General features: G+C 34.4%; 2 protein-coding genes, 1 long non-coding RNA gene and 1 pseudogene across 8 annotated transcripts; 2 read left to right on the top strand and 2 right to left on the bottom strand.

The window, feature by feature from the left end:
* Positions 1-4,358: 4,358 nt before the first annotated feature.
* Positions 4,359-5,299, top strand: LOC150037062 (uncharacterized). Its single transcript, XR_016528750.1, has 2 exons — positions 4,359-4,507; positions 5,011-5,299. It is a non-coding gene; the product is annotated as an uncharacterized LOC150037062 (long non-coding RNA).
* A 1,392-nt stretch (positions 5,300-6,691) lies between these two features.
* Positions 6,692-12,009, top strand: LOC120074456 (glutamate receptor 3.6). Of its 4 annotated transcripts, none has more exons than XM_039027582.2 (7): positions 6,692-7,231; positions 8,334-8,638; positions 8,749-10,100; positions 10,181-10,458; positions 10,594-10,625; positions 10,713-11,119; positions 11,222-12,009. In XM_039027582.2, exons 2-7 carry the CDS (start codon positions 8,356-8,358, stop codon positions 11,684-11,686), a joined length of 2,817 nt encoding a protein of 938 aa, XP_038883510.1. In that variant the 5' UTR covers positions 6,692-7,231; positions 8,334-8,355; the 3' UTR covers positions 11,687-12,009. The 4 variants fall into 4 exon arrangements, with proteins under 4 accessions (XP_038883510.1, XP_038883512.1, XP_038883513.1 ...); XM_039027584.2 differs by having other exon boundaries at positions 7,194-7,376; XM_039027585.2 differs by having other exon boundaries at positions 7,222-7,466.
* On the bottom strand, positions 11,829-16,740 carry LOC120074458 (serine/threonine-protein kinase/endoribonuclease IRE1a-like). Of its 3 annotated transcripts, none has more exons than XM_039027586.2 (7): positions 16,291-16,740; positions 15,831-16,068; positions 14,162-15,621; positions 13,661-13,833; positions 13,281-13,527; positions 12,536-12,833; positions 11,829-12,202 (listed from the first exon to the last, which is right to left on the bottom strand). In XM_039027586.2, exons 1-7 carry the CDS (start codon positions 16,467-16,469, stop codon positions 12,056-12,058), a joined length of 2,742 nt encoding a protein of 913 aa, XP_038883514.1. In that variant the 5' UTR covers positions 16,470-16,740; the 3' UTR covers positions 11,829-12,055. The 3 variants fall into 3 exon arrangements, with proteins under 3 accessions (XP_038883514.1, XP_038883516.1, XP_038883515.1); XM_039027588.2 differs by having other exon boundaries at positions 15,905-16,068; positions 16,291-16,718; XM_039027587.2 differs by having other exon boundaries at positions 15,839-16,068; positions 16,291-16,701.
* A 420-nt stretch (positions 16,741-17,160) lies between these two features.
* On the bottom strand, positions 17,161-18,665 carry LOC150037061 (serine/threonine-protein phosphatase 7 long form homolog; annotated as a pseudogene).
* Between the last annotated feature and the right edge of the window lie 1,545 nt (positions 18,666-20,210).

Genomic DNA, 20,210 nt, shown 5'->3' with positions numbered 1-20,210 from the left:
AGTTAGGCAATTGAGCATAGCTTATCATAGAACAAACCAATTTCTCTTCTCTAATACACCGTTCCGCTGACATGTACTAGGTGCTAAGAGTTGGGATTGAATTCCATGTTCTATCATATAGTCCTAGAATCTTAAATTCATGTACTCCTCGTCCGGATCAAATCGAAGTGTTTTAATTGTTTTTTACCTAATAGGTTTTCAACTTCAGCCTTATACTCTTTGAACTTTTCAAAGGCTTCAGGCTTATGTTTCATTGGTATAAGTAACCATACATTGAATAATCATCTATGAAAGAGATGAAGTATTCATATCCAACTCTAGCCTTTACATTCATCAGACCACAAAGATTCAAATGTATGAGCTCTAAGGGTTATTTGGCTCTATAACCTTTTCAACTAAAAGGTCTTTTAGTCATTTTTCATTTGAGAAAGGATTCACATGGAGGTAATGAATCATCTTCTAACTTGCTTAAATGCCCATTCTTTACCAATCTTCCTATCCTATTGAGATTTATGTGGCCTAATCTCAAATGCCAAAGATACATATCATTGTTACTTGGAGAAATTCTTCGCCTTTTTGTTCGAGTATTAACTATTTTAAACATCTCATGATTCAAAAGTGCTTTTGTTTCAGTTGGTCTTAATACATATAAGTTGTCTTCTAGTTTAACTGAACAAATAGTCACACCATTTTTCATAATGAACACTTCATTTGAATTAAAAGAAATAGAGCATGATTGTTCAACTAAATAGGAAATAGAAACAAGGTTCCTCCTCATTTTTGGAACAATGTATAAGCTTTCTAAAAATAAAAATGTACTTCCAAAAAATAACTTAGCAACTCCCACTGCACGAGCTGAATGGCATCTCCCATTCCAACCTCGAGTGTCATTTCACCCTCTTCTAGCTGCTGGAAGGAACTAATTCCCTGTAAAGAAGAATAAACATGATTAATGGCTTCTGAATCAAGTATCCAGGCATCATGGCCATTTTCCATTAAACAAGTTTCCAGAATAAGTAAATCATATTTACCTTCTTTCTCTTTCTTCTTCTCAGCAAGGTACTTAAGACAATTGCCTTTCCAATGACCATCCACATTACAATGGAAGCATTTTCCCTTGTCAGCCTTAGTTTTGCCCTTTCCTTTCCCAACATCAGGAGCCTTCCCCTTCCCTCCTTTCTTTTTCTAGATTTTTTTAGAACCAGAGGTCGAAAGAACAGACTTAGTTCCAGAGGATGAACCCTTATGGAACTTTTTTGGAATGGGCAACATTTGCTTTTCCCTCTACTAGTCCGTTACCTTTCATAACGGACTCAAAGTCTATAACTCGTTTAAAAGGGTAGTCAGATTGTACTGTATTTTGTTCATAACCGCATTGCTGTAAAATTGAAGAAAACTCTTCGAAAGAGATTCTAAAATAAAGGACACCTGACTCTACTCATCAATGACTGCACCGTTCATTTCAACGACATTGAACTAGACCATCAGGTCGAGAACATGATCTCTCACTGATTAGCTTTCTTTCATGTACACATTGTAAATGTGCTTGAGGGTCTCGTGCCAAATTTGAATGGATAGTTGCCTAAACATCTCTTGGAGGGATGCCATGATTTGACGTGTAGATATTATGGCCTCATGCTTCTTGGTAAGAACGTTAGACATACTTGCTAAGATGTAGACTCAGGCCTTATCATTGGCCTTCATCCAACAATCATAAGCATCCTTCAACGCTTCAGATGCATTTCGAGTGGGGACTAGATAACATTTCTCCATCAGAAAAATCGCAAATCATCAATAACCATAACCATATTCAGGTTATATTTTCACGTCACATAGTTTTCACTAGTTACTTTCTCATTTTTAAGCAAAAATATGATTGTGGAAGACATGCTAAAGCATACAACAATTAATTGACCTTATTAGTTATATTTTTTATAACCCATTACTTAATAATCCAATAAATTTGGTAAAAACATATGTAATCATAAAACTCTAATTAAACTATTAATTTTTATTTTTGCAACGATACTTCAGAGGTTTAGAGCAACAACCACTGAAGGGTGACTAGCTACTCTTCCCCTGAATTGAGACAATCTCAGCCAGTCACTAACACCAAAATAACTCTTATTCCTATAGTTTTTAGCTATCGTTGTTTTAGTCAAGTATTCATTAACTAACTTAATTCATCCTGTAAGTGTGACCCTACCATTTTCGGATCTCAAAGATACGCTTTCAATAGGCTACTGAAGAGAAAGATAATTGTTGAAGATTAACTTAAGAAACTTTATCCATTTCTGGAGTTTGCGTTGTTCCGACCCCTATGATCAGACCTTCGAAGGGATGGTTGCTCCAAGATGACATGCAGGCGGACCATAGGAATCTTATGGTGCAACCTAATGGAGGAGACCATGGGATACGTTGACACGCGTCCCTCTCCCACTTACTATGAACACTTTCCCTATTCACCTTGTTATTGACTCATGCAAACACTTTCCGAGGGAGGTCACACCTAAGGCGACACGAAGTTGATTATGGATCTCACAGTGTGAACTCTTAAGGACATGAGAGCTGAAATTTGATATATCACATATACCAATATCCTCCAACTAAAGTATTCTAATATTTTAAGGATTTTATTATATTTAATTAAAACCCAACTAATGAATTTATCTAAGTCCCTTTAAATTTTCTCAACATGACATATATATATTAAATAATTTAACAATACTTAATTTCATTTATTAAACTCTTTTAATAAAATCAATCATTTATTGCATGCTTATAAAATATTTGTCCAATTTACCTTTCATGTTGGTTCCTAAGTAGAGGTGTTCCGTTTCCGTCAGCTTAAATACCCCTCCCCGATAGAACCTTCCTTAAACAAATATCCCTTATGAGCAATTATTTTATAAATTTAATCTTTTAATTAAATTCATTTTAATCTTACTAAAACAATATTCTTAATCCCATTAAAAAAAACATAAGTCTAGCTTGATTAATTTTAAACTATATAAAATTAATTTGGACCTATGTTTGCATGCAACTTTTGATTATAGATTTTAAAATATCTCACTAAAACTATAACGCTTATATTTTAATGTTTTATTAAAACCTATAAATTTGCATCTAAAGACATCGATTAAATATAACAATTATATTTATCTAAGTAATGTCATGCTCAATGCAAATTCCATTTTCATTTGATAAATATAACATTTATATAAATCATATATGAAAAACAAGCATTCACATACATCAGTTCATTATTCATTATAACAAAATATATAGTATGATGCATGGATATGCTTAGGTTAATCATACATTACTAACATAATACTTATATAATGATGCATGGGCATGCTAATTTAATCATGCATCTATAAAATATAATCCTTTATATTTATTTATGATACATGTACATATTTATTCTAAGGTGGGTATTTTTGGCCTTATGCTAGGCGTTGATTCATAGCACAAGGCCAACGCCCATCAGAATGGTTTTTACGGTTTGAATGGTTTTTGCGGTTCGCTCTCAACTAAAAATCAGTTTTAAGCTATAAGATCAGACACGTTATGATAAAAGTTTTCATGTTTAGTTGCTTGGAAAGATTTTATATTCTTTTAGTACAGTTAGAAGCATGAGAACTATGTTTTATTAATCATTCACTGGGCTAGTAGCTCACCCCGTTTTACATGTTTCTTTTCCACAAGTAGCAGTCAACTCCCTAGAAGATAACTTTGTTACTGCTCCGCCACTCAAGAACAAAGACTCTAGTTTTCTGAACCATTTAGGTGTTTGTCTGTAATTATTTGTACACATATTTTAGTGTATATAGGGACTAGTTTGTGAATTGGGGTCCTTAAGGTTATGTTAAGTTCACTCTGTTTGTGTTATTGATGTGTATGAAAGCTTGATGGACGTGACTGTTGGTCGTTGATTTTTTTTTTTTATGCATGTTGGATGTTATCAGGGGCTCTAGGCAAGTTAGCAGGCAGTGAGTACCAATAAAAAGGTTGATAACTGCTGCAGTCATATCTACTTCCAAGTTAAAAGGATAGTCTGGGGGTATGACAATAAGTCAGTGTTTTTTTGTTCATTTAAATTAGTGTATTAAATGGCAAAAATATAAGAAAAAAAATTTAGGTTAAAAACACTATTGGTCCCTAAACTTTTACAAAAATAATGAGTTGGTCCCTAAACGTTCAAAAGTAACGATTTAGTTTATGAACTTTCTAATTGGTACCAATTTGGTCCTTCTATTGAAATTTCTCTTAACTTGCAAACGGAAGTTTGAGATAGCGCCATGTGTCATTCTACCTGTGAAAAATAAAGGTCACCCATAATATATTAATGTATTAGAGAAGAAAAAGATCGGATTTCTTCTTTTCGCATTCGAAAATTCTTTCTTTCCATTCATGCGATTTCTCCTTCTCTTTTATCCTATATTCTTCGAAAATGAAAGAAGGGTTATACAATTTCCGATCGGTACCTACTTGGATTTTTTAGGTTGGTTTGAAGTTTCTCTAAATTTTTTATTGTGTTTTTGAAATTTTTGGAAGTGGGTTTTTTAGGGTTTGGTTTCATTTCAATCAAATTCAAGTTTTGTCATAAAAAAAAAAAAAGGCTTTAAAATTTCTTTTGACTGCATATTATTCACTATTCTAGTCGTTGATAAACTTATCAAAACTTATGACTAAAAATTTGATCTCTAGGCTTGTTTGAGGTTAGTTATATTTTCAATTGGATATGAGGTTTTTTTCTCTAAAAATTTCAACTGTTTATATTTTTCTCTTTCCTTTTCTCACTTTTTTTTATTTAGAAAGCTTGTTGTGTTGATCTTTTTTCTTCTTCTTCTTTTATTTTTTTATTTTTTTATTTTTTATTTTAAATCACTTATAATTCTACTGTATTCTACGTATTTTCTAGATTAATTTTGTTTGCTGATTCAATGCATAGTTGGTTGAGATTGATCTTTATCCCTTGTTGCATTGTATGGATACTTGATGCAGAAGAAGCAATTAGAAGGAAATGCGAAAGTTTGTTGCCTCTACAATTTCATCTAATTCGACTTGCATAATATTGAAGAAAAGACTTAGATGGGTAATGATTTTGTAATTCATTTGGACCATTGATTCATTTGTATCCAGCATAAATTTGTAGTTTTTGGGAAGATTGGATTTCATATGTACTTTAAATTTGAAAAGTATATGAGGATATTGATTTTTATGTTACATATGATTGATGCAAATTAAAACCTTTCAGTTTTTAACAACTTAATTACCACTAAAGTATTCGTGTGATTGTTGAAATAATCATGACCTTATCATAGTGAGAAATGAAAATTTACGTATTGTTGAGAGGTTGGAGAATTGAATTTCCAACTCGAAGTAATTTGCAACCATTAAAAAACTAGTTTCATAGACATTAGTTATTCTACGGTAGTCTAAGTTTCACATCAATTACAAAGCTAATTTCATAGTTCTCATGACTATGATTAATTAACACAAAATAAGGTCAAATGCAAAATGAAAACTAAATGCATAACCAATAGCCTGCACAATTATTGAGAGTAATGAGAAAGTTTTAAAAATAAACTAATATGAAAAAGAAAGAAAAAAAAAACTATCCTAACCTGTGAAGTTCTATTTTTGTCAATTGTCTCTTTGCATCTCCTTTTGTTGTGACCATATTGATTACATTAACTCCACTTCATAGAAATATGTCTTTTACCAATTGCAGTCTCTTTTCGCCGTTTATCAAATTCTCTCCTTCTTAACTTCTTTGGCTTACTTGGAGCTCTTCTAAAATGAGGTAGACAAATGATATTGAAAATTTGTACTCAACCAAACCCTAAAAAACTTACTTCCAAAAATTTCAAGAACACAATAAATGATTGAGAAAAATTCAAACTAACCTTGACAAATCCAGACGCTGATTGCAAATCGTACAACTTCTCTTTATAGTTTTCAAGAATACTACATGATAAAGTAGAAGGAAGAAGATGTACAGACGAGAATGAGAAGAGAAGAAATCTGAATAGCATTTTTTTCTCTAACTAATCCACACCCTTTTCCTGTAATGCATTATACGTGGCCTTTATTTTTCACAGGTAGGATGATACGTGATGCCATCTCACATTTTCGTCTACGAGTTAACAGAAATTTTAAAACAATGACCAAATTGATACGAATTAGAAAGTTCAGTGACTAAATCTTACTTTTGTAAAAGTTCAAGGACCAATAGTGATTTTTAACCAAAAATTTATTATTCAAATTATCCATATTTGAATAGCATAAAAAATATTTTATTTTAAACTTGACGATATTCAAATAATTAAGATGACAAACTTAAACTAATTTTATTTTGAGTTGTTTTCAAATATAGGAAAATGAATTAAAATGTTTATAAATATAACAAAATTTTACTACCTATTGGTAAAAGGCCACGATAAATTACTATATGTATCATATAGATAATAGTCTATTACGATCTATCGTAGATAATCAGAGATATTTTATTATTATTAATAAATATTTTTAGTAACTTTGTCCTTTAAAATAGTTTTTCTTTTCTTTAATTTTTTTTTTGTTGATAACATGTGGTAGGAGGAATCCAACATCTTTACCAATTTAAAATATTTATTGATAAAAGACAATAAGATATTTCACAAACAATTTTTTTTTTTTTTTTTTTTTTTTTTTTTTTTTTTTTAATTTTGCACTCTATTGTAAACACAAATCAACCCTCCAATCTTCACATGCGCTGAACCATGTCTATGATTATTTGCACACATCAGTCTGTGCAACACATGATTATTCCCAAGGGAAGGATGAAATAATACAATCTCTACCTCCAAATTTCTTGACTTTTGTTTTATTATGGAAAAGACGAGATGAATTTCAATCCAAAGAAGAAAAATAAGCAAAACCCAGTTCAAATTTTGCCCCAAAATGACTCCACTACACCACTAAAAGACTCCACTACCATGAATTTTGAAACAAGGGTTTTAAAATTCCTATTGCTAGTGATCGTAATGGAGGGTACGGTTGCGAATGTGCGCACTGCGCACAATGAAGGTGCAATATTTGTTTATGGCTGAAAAGGGTAGCGTGCGACTTGTGAAAGCTACTTTTTTGGGCCCCAAAATCAGCGATGATTGGTTTTCCAGTAGGACTGCTAAGCCGAGGATTTCAACTCTCTTCCAAACATTTTGAAGCCTCAGAGCTTAAGGTAATTGTAATGGCGCTGGATCTCTTCAATAATCGAATGTTTTTATGCTTTTCCCTTTTGGGTTGTCCTCTAATGGCTCTGTACTAGTTTTAAAGGGCATCTGTATCCACATTAGAACACTCTCAACCAGTCAGAGTGGATGGAGGTGGGCCCTCTTTTTGTTCACGAGCTAAAATTTTCCTGGCTTGTTCTTGTGGAAGAGGGTTCTGTTTAAAAACATCTTCACTAGGACGAGGTTATTGAATCTTCAAGTTTATGTAGCTCAAGAGTGGATTCTGTGAATTCAGTTCTAGTTGGTTTGCAGCTTATCTGAAGTGTATGAAACTTGAGTATCTAATCTGAGAATGCCCTTTGAATATTTAGGGTTTTTAAAAAAAAAAAATTGTTACTGCTTTTTATTCTTTGATTTAGGCTCCCTTTTTGTTTTGTGTGGAATAACTCCCATCCATGTCTTTTCCTCTTTTGACTTCTCAAAAGTTTCACTAACCACCTTTTGATCTTTTTCATCTCTAGTTAATTCTGTAAATCTTTGCTTTAAATGACATTTTCCCGACGTACTTTGGTGGGTATTTGTAACAGTTTTATGCTTAAGTGTATCTTATTTTACAGTCTTAGGTCAATTTGTGCAAATTTATTGAGTTAGAGAAGAGTATGATTTAGAGTTTGTTTCATGTTTAATGTATTAGGATCATTTACTCATGCAATTCTGTACTTGTTTCTTCCAAGACAAGGCTAAGACAACAAAGGACATTATTGATACCATCATATACAATGTTTTTTTTGGTGCAAAGATTTACAGGCTATATACAATCACAATTTTTCTTTCCATGTTGCAAATTGGAAACACCTTTTGCACTCCCTTTGAAAGGATCTTTTTGTACACCCTATGATTGGGGTCCTCGTGTACCAATGGATACCCATGGATTTCATTTATTCAATGAAGTTATTTCTTATCCTAAAAGAAAATTCTGTATTTGTTTTCACATTTTCAGGTGGTTTTTTTTTTTCTCAATTTTGAAGTATTTAGAGATCTTTGAGTGTGCAGCTTTTATTCATCATTCTTTTTTTTTTTTTTTTTTTCTTTTTCCTCATATTTTGACAGATTGGATTATATTTGAGGAATAATGGATATCCAGTTCACAATGAGGAGTATTTGCATTCTAGTATTGGTGCTTCTCTTCAGTGGGAGTTCCTCAATTGGAGACAGCACATATGTATATACGAGACCTGAAGTTGTTAACATTGGGGCTTTATTCTCTTTCCGTTCTATGATCGGCAAAGTTGGAAAAATTGCTGTAGAAGCTGCTGTCGAGGATGTTAATTCTGATCCATCCATTCTGGGGGGGACAAAACTGAAACTTAGTTTACATGATACCAATTACAGTGGATTTTTGGGCATCATTGAATGTATGTCTTTCATCACACGTCAAACTTATTGCACATAAGCTTATAACTGATATGTATTCTTGATTGTTTTATCTTGAATGGAGATGGTTTATGATTCTTCTTTCTTACAGCCTTGCGTTTCATGGAGACTAAGACTATGGCCATAATTGGCCCCCAAAACTCTGTAACTGCTCATGTTATATCTCATATCGCAAATGAGCTCCAAGTCCCTCTATTGTCATTTTCAGCAACAGATCCCACGCTGTCATCGCTTCAGTTTCCTTTCTTTATCAGAACGTCACAGAATGATCTGTATCAGATGGCTGCAGTAGCTCAAATAGTTGAATACTACCAATGGAGAGAGGTGATTGCCATCTTTGTTGATGATGACCATGGTAGAAATGGTATCGCTGCATTGGGGGATCAGCTTAATGAGAAACGATGCAAGATCTCATTAAAAGTACCATTGAAGCCTGATGCAAGTCGAGATGAGGTCACTGATGCACTTGTTAAGGTGGCTTTAACTGAGTCTCGGATACTTGTTGTTCACACTTATGAGACCACAGGTATGGTTGTGCTCAATGTGGCTCAATATCTTGGGATGACAGGACCCGGGTATGTGTGGTTAGCCACTAACTGGCTTTCTTTACTACTTGACACGAATTCTCCTCTTCCTTCTGCTTCTATGGAAAATATTCAAGGACTTGTTGCTTTGCGCCTTTATACACCAGATTCTGCACTCAAAAGGAATTTTGTTTCAAGGTGGACCAATTTGACTAATGGAAAGTCATCAAGTGGTCCGCTTGGATTGAGTACTTACGGATTATATGCTTATGATACTGTTTGGATGCTTGCTCATGCAATAAATTCATTTCTTAATGAAGGTGGAAATCTTTCATTTTCAAAACTTTCAAAGTTAACTGGGACTGATGTTGGAACTTTGAATCTTAACTCAATGAGCATCTTCAATGGTGGGAAGACACTACTTGACAAAATTTTAGAAGTCAATTTTACTGGAATAACAGGTTCAGTTGAGTTCACTCCAGATAGGGACTTAATTCACCCTGCATTCGAAGTGATCAATATAATCGGCACAGGGGAAAGAAGAATTGGTTATTGGTCCAACTATTCTGGCTTGTCAATTGTGCCTCCTGAAACCCTTTACTCGAAACCACCTAACCTAACCAGTTCAAATCAAAAGCTATATGATGTGGTATGGCCTGGACAAGCAACACGGAAGCCCCGTGGGTGGGCATTTCCAAACAGTGGAAGACACTTGAGAATTGGAGTTCCTAGACGAGTCAGTTATCAAGAATTTGTCTCACAAGTAGAAGGAACTGACATGTTCACTGGCTACTGCGTTGATGTCTTCACTGCAGCAATCAACGTGTTGCCTTATGCGGTCCCCTATAAGTTATTTCCTTTCGGGGATGGCCTTACTAATCCTAGTGAAACTGAACTTATTCGTCTAATTACAACCGGGGTGAGCATTATACTGAAAGGTTACTTGGGATGGAACTTTTTAATACAAAGCTTCATGTAACTTCAAATATATTCTTGTAGGTCTTTGATGGAGCGATAGGTGACATTGCAATTATAACTAATCGAACCAGGATGGCAGATTTTACACAACCATATATCGAGTCTGGCCTAGTAGTTGTAGCCCCAGTCAAGAAGTTGAATTCAAGTGCTTGGGCCTTTTTACGGCCGTTCACTCCGAAGATGTGGTGTGTTACTGCTGCTTCTTTTCTTGTAATAGGAGCAGTTGTTTGGATTTTGGAGCATAGGATAAATGATGATTTTCGTGGGCCTCCAAAGAAACAAGTTATTACCACTCTATGGTAAGTTCAGTTAGATATTCATATGAGTAAACTGTGATGCATTTATTTTTGTTTCAAACCCCTCTTCATCAAAACTTCCAAACGTATCATATTGATCACGAACTTCGTATTTTTATTCTTTTTGTTCCATTGCAGGTTCAGCTTTTCAACTCTATTCTTCTCTCATCGTAAGTTAACAAACTAACTTGACTTCTTAGTCTTGATGGAAATGAATTTGATGGAAGCTCATTATATATTTCATGTCTTTTGTGCAGGGGAAAACACAGTCAGTGCCCTCGGTCGCCTCGTGCTGATCATATGGTTATTTGTTGTTCTAATTATCAACTCAAGCTATACTGCAAGCTTGACCTCTATCCTTACAGTTCAACAACTTTCTTCTCCTGTCAAAGGAATTGAAACTTTGATTTCAAACAATGACCCAATTGGCTACCAGCAGGGTTCATTTGCTCGAAACTACTTGATTGAGGAGCTTGGCATTCATGAGTCGAGACTCGTTCCACTCATCTCAGCAGAACACTATGTCAAAGCCTTGAACGACGGGCCCACGAATAATGGTGTTGCTGCTATTATCGATGAGCGAGCATATGTAGAGCTCTTCCTTTCAACCCGTTGCGAATACAGTATTGTTGGCCAAGAGTTCACCAAAAATGGGTGGGGATTTGTAAGTACTTCAATCATCAACAATGTTGTCTGTTCTTTTGCTTGCTTGTTGGTCCTTCTAGTTATCATCTGATGATCTGATGATTGTACACTGTACCAACAGGCTTTCCCGCGTGACTCTCCTTTAGCAGTTGACATGTCCACAGCTATTCTAAAACTGTCCGAAAACGGAGATCTTCAAAGGATACATGACAAATGGTTAATGAAAAGTGCCTGCACATCACAAGCTTCCAAATTTGAGGTGGATCGACTTCAGCTTAATAGTTTTTGGGGACTTTTTGTAATATGTGGATTAGCCTGTTTGCTTGCTCTATCGATATACCTCTTTCAAACAGTGCGCCAATATAGCGAGCATTACACTGAAGAACTCGGGTCTTCTGAGCAAACCTCTCGATCTGCAAGCCTGCATAGATTCCTTTCTTTTGCAGATGAAAAAGAAGAAGTTTTCAAAAGTCAATCCAAGCGAAGACGGATGCAGGAGGCTTCAGTTAGAAGCGTGAATGAAGAAAATTCAACAGGCAGTTCAAGAAAATTTGGCCATGGTTATGCTGATGGTATTGATGCATGATCTTCCTGGAGAATAACATATCCTGACCTATGTGCAATTTTACAAAATATCAAATCTGTTGGTACGAGTCAAAAATGGACGTCTTGGTTGCATAATGTTAGAGCTCGTTTGATTTTCTTTAACAGCAATATTGCCCAGTTGCTTGTAGAATTTGATAGCTAAGTTAGCTATTATAAGAAAATTGAAACATTTGAACCACTGTTCTTTGTCAAGTACTAAGAGGAAATGAAATTTTGTAACCGTGTACAAATTATAGTACTTTGTAAACTGGACAGTATTTGAGATCTATTTCAGCTATATATTTACAGTTGTATGCATGCAAATTGGTGTTCTAAACATGACCATAATGCATTGTTGGCATCTGATAATTTAGTCTACATGGCTTTTAAAGTACTTCTGGAAGCATTCTTCTTGCCTACAAAACCAACTTATAACTTTGTAAACTTCAATCAAGAGTCTTGGAAACCTTCTAGTAAAGTAGTCATCAAATCCCTCCGGAATAGATCCAATGAGCTCCTGTAATAATTGACAAACCCGAATCAAAATAATAGAGCAACTCTCGAAATAGAAATCAATCTTCATAGGGAACACAAAGGAGCAATAATACTTATAATTGACCATGGAAACTAGTCTTCAAAGAGAACAAAGGGAACACAAAGGTGTAATACTACTCGACAAGTGACAATAAACATCTTTGAGTTAAATTTAGCTTTTACAATCTAAATATGAATTATATGTGGTATAAATCATAAAATCAAAACAATGTCTTCCTACAGAATTTTAGCTCATCAAAATGAACAATAAAAGAAACAACGGGAAAAAGGAAAGAGAAGGTAGAGAAAAGGAAACCTGAATTTCTTCTGGCAATTCTCTATAATGATTCAATTTATTGCGCATAACTCGCAACAAATCTCGAACACTATAATACTTGTAACGCCTATACCGACCAATGTTAGCGATGAAAATTGGTTCCATCTTTTCATCCCATTCAGTGCCTAAAGCTTGTGGTGCAGTGCTCTCTAATGCTTTCAAGAGATTAGTCTCCCTATCTTCCAACTCTATTCTGTCACTAGTATCGCGAAGAAAAGAAAGCCGCATCTCTGAACTCCAAAATAAAGGATGTCGTAACACCTCTGATGCTTTTGGTCTGGTACAATCAATGGAAAATTATCAAGAGAGAAAGTATATATATGTTTTCCACTATAAAAGTATGTTTTCCACTATAAAAGTAACAGGCATTGGTACAAATGGACGTCAAATACACAATATTATTCAACTTCAATAGACGAAAATGAAAATTAATAATTAAATTTTTTTTTTAGTTTTTAAACTTTTTTTCTATTGTTATCCATGAGTTTCGAGGCCAGCTTACGTGTATCTCGACTAATTTCACTGCACAATCCACTTGATCCTACAACATTTGGGAGTTAAAGGAAACTCGTAGGATATTAAATCCCAGATAGGTGGCCACCGTGGATTGAACCAATGACCTTTGAGCTCTTTATCAAAGTCATGCAAAGTCATATCCCCTATTTACCACTTACTACTAAGCTAACCCAGGATAATTTAAAGTTTTTTAACAATAATTTCTTACCTCAAACTAGGGTTAGGATTTAACAATTGAGAAATAAGATCTACAGCTTCTGGGATGTTATCCACCAATAACAAGTTCATCTTGTTTTTCACAATATTTACATCACGCTCAAGATGATCACCAAATGGATGTCTACCACCTGTGATGCAGAAAAAGAGAACACAACCTAAACTAAACGAATCGATTGCACGTGTTTGTCGTCCCCGAAGAAGCTGTTCAGGGGCTTGCCAACCAGAACTCCCACAACCTGCAATAGGATTTTTGTCTCATATTACCCATTTCTAGAGAGTTAAAAGGCTTATTACCAACGAGGAAAGCATGTACTAAATAATAATAGGAGTGTTGAAGTTGGGAGATAATAGCTATTAAAGGATACTTGCCAGTGGCACGATGTCCCAAGGACGACACATTGGCTGGAAGACGCTTACTGATTCCCATATCAGAAAGCTTTGAGCATATAGATTGTTGCTTAACTATCAACACATTCTGTGGCTTCAAGTCCCGATGAATTATCCCCAACTCATGCAAATGCTCAAGCCCAGCTACCACATCCCTGTATTTGACCCCAACCAAATTTTGGGTTCAGATGCACATCCATAAACATAAATATAATATTTATGAAAAAAGAAGAAGAAATTAAAAAAACATAGTGGTTCTTACTCCAACTTATAAATAAACAAATTTTGAAGAGTTATACTTAACATGATTCATAATAATGTAAATCACACATTACTTTACTTCTTCATGTTCCAAGAACCAATATATAAGTTAGTGAGAAAATGTTATAACTGCAGTACAAAAACTAAGAGGATTAATCCATATAATCAAAGATCTTTATTGGATAGGATAAAAAGTTGATACTTTAGGAGAGTATATAAAACCTCATGAGTTTTAGAAGAACTGATGTTGGACGACCAGTTTCTTTCCACAATTTCAAATTTGGCATAGAATCTTTGATAGACTCCAAATGCATATTATACTCATCCATGCGCCCAGTAGCTCGATCCAAGTCAGGCATATAGTTCATGGATAAATTAGAGTAAATCTGAATCAAATCATCAAGGCTACAAGTACACCGTTCCAATGAAAGATATACAAAATCTTGATCACTGTCCATCCCATACCATCGAACGATATTTGGGTGACGATCAGAAACAATCAAATTTTGAACTTCTTTAGACGCAACATCATGGTGAGTCTTCACAAGGCGTTTCACAGCAACTGGTCGGCCTTCATATATTCCCTCAAGAATAATTGTACCGTTACTACCCGTGGCTATCTCTTTGTTGGTTATAAATAATTTACCAATCCAACGTCCACTACTAGCAATATTGGTAAGATTATTGTTGTGAAACCCGTTATTAAGATTATCCTCACTTTGCATAAACATATCTCCAATTTCTGATGAAATAGAAACATCTCTTTTCCCAGAATTTGCACTTCTTTTCGATTTTCGGGGTTTGTTTTTCTTTGAAGAGATAACTCTTGAATTAGAAGTACTAGATGATTTCTCTTTTAAGAAAAATTGTTTTACCTGTACAGCCAATGTCCTGCCATACATCATCAATCCCACTAGCATGGTTATCAGAAATACAAAAAACAATCCAACAGCTCCAGGACGAGCCCCCATTTTTTGTTCCTGAATAATACTTGATTCATTAAAAGGCATTGAACCTACGGCAGAAGAGGCAATGTTAACAGGCCCATGAAGCATAAACTTTTCAGGATGAGTGTCTATATGTTCAGCAACATTTAATTGGGAAGGAAGTAATGAACCTGAAGCAGGCACTAAAGACATATTATCGATATTATGAGCCTCTGATAGTCTTTTATACCCAGACGGTCCTGACAAAAAATGGCTTCGTTCACGAAAGACAAGTGCTTTTGATTGGCAAGACAATGGCATAGCAAAATCAACTCCAAAACTATTATTATTTTGAAGAATCCAAGGAATGCCTTCTATTGGATTCTCAACATCTGGACAGAGTAAGGTAGCTCCGATTTCAGCAACATTCAAACTCCAAGAAACTTCTTCAGAATTCGAGAAAGATGATTTCAGAGAATAATCCGTTCTTGTGATGTACAAACGTGGCCCAACAGGGTTCATCACAGCAGATTGCATCAAATCCTTAATGTCTAGATTCTTTTTAGATTTATAACCACCAATTCCTTCATTGTTTAGTTCAGATGACAAACTATTAGACATGTGATTACGAATAAGATCTCCAGTCACAGGATCGACCTCAAAAACTGTAGTTTTCCTAGAACCAGTCATCACTGCACCATCCTCAAATATGTATGGTGTATTTCTAACAACCTCGTCAATTGTGCTTGGTAGTTTCTGAAATGTCGAGAAAAAAATATATTCATACCAAATTTGAAGCTATTTTTCACACTTCAAATATATGCAGACAATATGTATGTTCAAAAAAACAGGCCAAGACAAACTATAAATTTTTCTCAACTAATTGCCAAGGCCATCAAAATAGTGATTGCAAAATCAATAGAGAACAATAACATGATGGGTGTTATTAGTTCACTAATTTTTACCATTTTACCATGCTCTGTGTGTATGTACAGCTCCCAATCATCCCCACAATCAAAAAAGAAGGATCTGCTCACACCTGAAGCGTTTTCTTGATTGTGTTCATGATTGATAATAGCTTGATATGATGAGTAGATTGGTGGTCCAGAACTAAATGACCAAATTATCTTCATGGAATTACTATCCACCAAATGAATTGCTCCATCCAAAGCAGCAATAAGAGCAGTACTACTTTTACTTTTCCTACAATAGTACCATGCAATTACATTAATTTATAAAACACAGAGAGACAAGATTTCAATGGTTAAAGTTTAATGAAATCAGCCCAAAATTTGAACTGCCAAATAACCCTAGCTGGATGACATAGACGTGAGTATTCAATCCCCCCAAGTCCAAGCCAGAATCCAAGTCATAATTCAGTTCTAATAAAATTTCGTAATTAGGGAAACCAATTAAAAGACTCACAGTGGAAGAGACAAGAGAGATCTGCCGCCAATTCGAGCCACTCCTTCAGAATTATCCCAATACGGATTCAAAACAGAGAATTCTGAATTATCAGAACTCTTTGATGAGCCAAGAAAGCTCCAAAATCTTAAGATTATCAATAAAAGTAGCCATAAACGGCGAAAGAAATGGCAGTTCATTAGAGAGCCAGTATAAATATATGGAAAGAGTGGGAAATGGATATAAATAGGATGAGATTTGAAATGAGATATATGAATAGAAAAGAAAATTTAGAAGAAGATTAAGAAACAGGGGCGGCAATTGAGAGATTCCAAGCTTCTTCGATTGAATGTAATCTTGGCATCACCAAATCCTTGGGATTTGCCTATACAGGTGCAATCCAAGATTCTAAGGCAATTTTTTTTTGCCCCCAATCTAATTAATTAATCACCCGATTGTCTAGATGTTCGTATTTATTTATTTTTTCGTAACATAAGATATAGTCAAGTTTAGTCCAAAGACTTTTTAGTTTTTTTCTTTTTATTATTACCCATAGACTTTCTTTTAGGTGAAATGGAGGAATATTGTAACTTCAAAAAATAATTAGTGAAATATTGTAGTTTTGAAAATAATTAGAGAAATGTGGTAATTCTGGAGATTTGATTTGAACGAATTTTTTTTAATTATTGTATGTTGAATGTTTAAAACTCGACCAACACTACATCCTTTTAACTCTAAAAGACATCATAGGAAAGAACAAATTCTCGATCTTTTTTTCTTCCATATTATAACTATTATTCATAATTGGAAAATAATAAAATATAAATTAAGATATTCATATCAATACAACAATTTATTGTTTCTCATTCATTTAAAAATAATAATTATCAATCAATGTGTCCCATAAGGTGGACGTCGTCGATTTCGAGCTGGTTGTCGTCGTCGACTTTGAACTCTAGGTTGCTCTAGTTCCTCTTGATGTTGCTCTGGTGGCTCTTGTACCTTTGTAGGCACTTCATAGTATAAATATTCATTATGCTCTCCACGCCCGCGTCCATGTCCATGCATGTATGAAGACGATGGATCTACTTCTGAATCATAATATCCTGAACCAAAAGGTGGCATCATCATCGGACTAGCATAACCAGTTTGGCTCTGCGTCTACGTCATAGGAGGTAATTCTTCTACATTGTGGTTGACCTCATCAAACTCATCTTCTTCTACTCGAGCACGTCTCATACGCCTATGAACTGGTGGAGGAGCAATAGGCATGTAGTACATATAATGTATCTCCTCTATATAGCTTTCGTTATTATTGCCTATAGTAAAGACCTGGTTTGGATCATTTGCAACATCACGAAAGCAACTGTAGTTTGATCTATGTGAATTATAAAACAATTAGAGAATATTTACAATAAATTTAAATTAAAAATAATTAAACAATATTTAATTATGTACCAAATGACCCACGGCTGGTCTCGAACAAGTAACATAGCGCTTTGTAATATTATTGTACCAATTAATGTAATTTTGAGTTGCATCTCTATCAAATTGCCCAATTGGAACCCCCATTGCAATAAACCTTGCACAATAGTGTCATTGCACTACCAAATGTACAACTTTTTCAGACCAATCTCTAGTTCTTAGGTCGATGTCATGCAATAGAGGTTTAGTATTGCATTTTGATGGGACATCATGTTGGAAACCAAATTGTCTGATCACCTTGTTAGGAAAATGTCACTCACCAATATGAAAACATATGTGAGGACTTATTGTCTGCCATTTGTCTTGACCGTTTGTACAAAAATTGGGCAAAGTATCCATGACAGCTTTGTAAGGCTCCCAAACAATCTAAAACATAAAATATTATATTAAAATTATTAAAGACGAGTACATTAAAGTTATGTATACAAAATTCAATTGGGTTTGATATTCATATATCTGATCAGGTTGAAGCAGATCAAACATGTACCTATACTGACTAACTACATGTGTAGTTGACCTAGTTACAAAAAAAATTGTCTCTCCACCTATGTTATTAAATTAATATTTTAGATTTTAAATTAACTGTACAGTCATATAAAATATTTGTTAAATAAAATTAAATTTAAATAACATACCGAGAATTATAGGCTCGTCCAATTAATTGATCACCATTGACATGTTGGAGCCGTGGAGCCATTGTTGGAAATCATTCCCAAGCCCATAATTGCAAAAGTATCATAGACCCAATGATTTCATGAACGTCAGATTTTGTTGCTTTGCATAGTTGTCTATACAACCATGCCGAACATGCTCCACCCCAAGAATACTGCCTCAGTTCATAGAGGTTGGTTAACAGGAACATCTAAGTACATGAAGTGACTTGATTTTTCATAAAACAGACTTCCACCCATCATCTGTAGTATGTATGCTCGCGTATATCTCATAACAACTTCCTCGTCTGTATCATCAACAAGCTCACAAAATTGTGCCCTAACCACATTAAACTTAACCTCAATCCTTTAATTTTATCAACAGGTAGGGTCACACCAAATAACATTTGACAAATATTCAGTCAATCACCATGTATTACTCTAGTAATTGGCTTGCCATCAACAGGTAACCTAAACAAGACTTTTATATCCTGTAAGGTGATAGTGCACTCTCTAGTAGGCACATGAAATGTATGTGTCTCAGACCTTTATCTCTCAATCAATGTAGTGTTGGTCAATCTAACTGAATGAATCCCAATCTGGCCACTCCATAAAATTTGAATATACTAAATAATGGTAGAATTCTATAGTGGATTGGGATAGTGCGACAAACAACTGCCTCTCTGACATTTAAAGTATATCTCACATGTGATACGATCTTTCCATACAACTGATGCTCGACGAATAGATTGATCGTATAAAACATAAAGATTAATCAGTCCTAGGTTTAAAGCCATGATCTAAAAGAAAAAATTATTTATTTCTCGAGTAAAACATAAAAATAATGTACAATTTAATAAATTATAATAAAAAATTAATTACACAATGAAGATATTATTTACACAATAAAAATATTAATTATAAGGTAAAAGTATTAACAATAGAAATCCCTGACTGTCTGGAACCTGTCTTTGTAGTGAAGGACACTTCCTTCGATTCTAACCTAACTAGTTACAAAATCCACATCGTACTTAAGCGCTTGATTCTGTCCCATCCATCTCATTATGATATCATGAATTCTTTGGTCTACCAGATTTCCTCAACAAGATGGGTCAGCATGTACGACAGGCATATTAGAATGCATGATCTAGTAATCTTCATGCGATACAGGTTTAAATTAAGGATAGTGGCATGCAGCATATGTTGACAGTTTATAATAGTCCTGAATGAAATCTTTGTAGTTCATGTTAAATCATGATCAAACTGCCAAAAAATGCGAGCATGGAATGCCAAACGTTGCCATTTGTTAATGAATAGTACCACTCAGACCCATTTTGCCTCAATATTTGAACATTTCTCCTTTAGATTGAGGTTGTGACATGTGGTTTTCACATGAACACACCTTCATATCGATCGTATGACTATACTTCATGTTTACTAGATCTTGCAACCCATTTAAAAAAAAAATCGTGTGCATACTTGAATATTTACTCACTTAGTGTATAAATATATTCGAAAAACGTTGTTGGTTATTAAAAAAAATTGTTACCGGGTGTATTTATCTCGTCGCTCCAAAGTAGCTCTTATTTCTTCTCTTCTTTTTTCAAAATAGTTTACACATTTGAAAATTGATATTTGAGCAAGAGCATTTATCGGCAATATTAGAGCTCCTTTGAAGACTCTATTGGTGCACTATGATAGATTTGTTGTCATTCACCCATACCTGAAACCTCCATCGTGTGCTTGAGTCCATTGTTCAATACCAATGTTGTAAAAAAAAAAAACTCATACAACTCCGATTTATTC

The sequence above is a fragment of the Benincasa hispida genome, chromosome 3, assembly GCF_027475165.1.
Source record: "Benincasa hispida cultivar pf3 chromosome 3, pf3_genome.v1.1, whole genome shotgun sequence".
Lineage (NCBI taxonomy): Eukaryota > Viridiplantae > Streptophyta > Magnoliopsida > Cucurbitales > Cucurbitaceae > Benincasa > Benincasa hispida.
The sequence above is the reverse complement of the archived record's forward strand: the minus strand, read 5'-3'. Positions and strand labels throughout refer to the sequence as shown.